Here is a 916-nt window from a genome sequence, read left to right as displayed (position 1 = left end):
GTTTATAGATCCAAAGGGTTTCAGAGCTGAGATGCAGTGCGAGTAACGATCAGAGACACCTGCTGCTTTCAGATGAACTAACGGAGTTAAATATTATACACATCGGGCCCAACACACGGTCTCAGCCCACCAGCCTTTGGTCTGACAGCTCTCTATCATACTGTGCTGCGACTTGTCCACCAGGCTGCTACTTCCCTGGTGGCATCCTCTGGGGCACTTGGAGGTTTGCTGAAGCTATATGGTGCTGGGATCTCATCCCTCCTTCCTCATTCTCATCAGCTGGCCCTGGATGCCCGTGGGAAAGCTGTGCTGAGGTGAACTGAGAAGAGAAAACCTCTCATCTTTAGGCGGGGTGCAGTTTTTCTCAGATGACAAATCCACACGTTTCAATCACTTGTGTCCTTTATACTAAGTACATCCTGGTCCAACACCAGGAATGTCCAATCACTGCCTCCAGCCACTGCATAGCTGGCGCTGCCCATCGTGGCTGTGTTTGTGACCAAGGTGGATGGCCATAGCCACATCTAGGGTCAGAGTGGTCAGAATGGCCAGAGTCTCCCAGCTGGTCATTTGACACAGGCAGATGAATACAAAAGAGAGGGAGTGAGGGTTTTTGGACATCCAAGCCACGGGGCAAATTAGGATAAGCACTACAATAGGGGAAAGATAAAGCTATGGAAATGGGCGATGCATCCTCTTTTGGAAAAAATGTGCTAAGCATCATTGTCCCAGTCTGCAAATAGCCACCTGCCCTATTCTGCAAACACCAACCAAGGACTGGAATCTGAAGAAGAGGGTTGATTTCACCACTTTTAGAACCTCCAGAAGAGGCACAAATCAGTGACAAATTGTGGCTGTCTAGGAAAGTTTAGTACTTTTTCTCTTTAAGGCAAAAACTGGCAACTGTTTCCCAGAT

General features: G+C 48.3%; 1 protein-coding gene across 1 annotated transcript in view; it reads right to left on the bottom strand.

Annotated features, from left to right (window-relative positions):
• ISM1 (isthmin 1, angiogenesis inhibitor) overlaps positions 1-482 on the bottom strand; it is a 33,353-nt gene extending 32,871 nt beyond the window's left edge. The window contains exon 1 of the mRNA XM_011948882.1: positions 417-482. Coding sequence (XP_011804272.1) covers positions 417-482 — 66 coding nt within the window. The remainder of the gene's footprint in view (positions 1-416) is intronic.
• Positions 483-916: the final 434 nt, after the last annotated feature.

Source organism: Colobus angolensis, unplaced genomic scaffold (genome assembly GCF_000951035.1).
Source record: "Colobus angolensis palliatus isolate OR3802 unplaced genomic scaffold, Cang.pa_1.0 Scaffold285, whole genome shotgun sequence".
In the NCBI taxonomy this organism is placed as follows: Eukaryota; Metazoa; Chordata; class Mammalia; order Primates; family Cercopithecidae; genus Colobus; species Colobus angolensis.
Note: the sequence above shows the minus strand (reverse complement) of the source record. Positions and strands in the feature narration are given on the sequence as shown.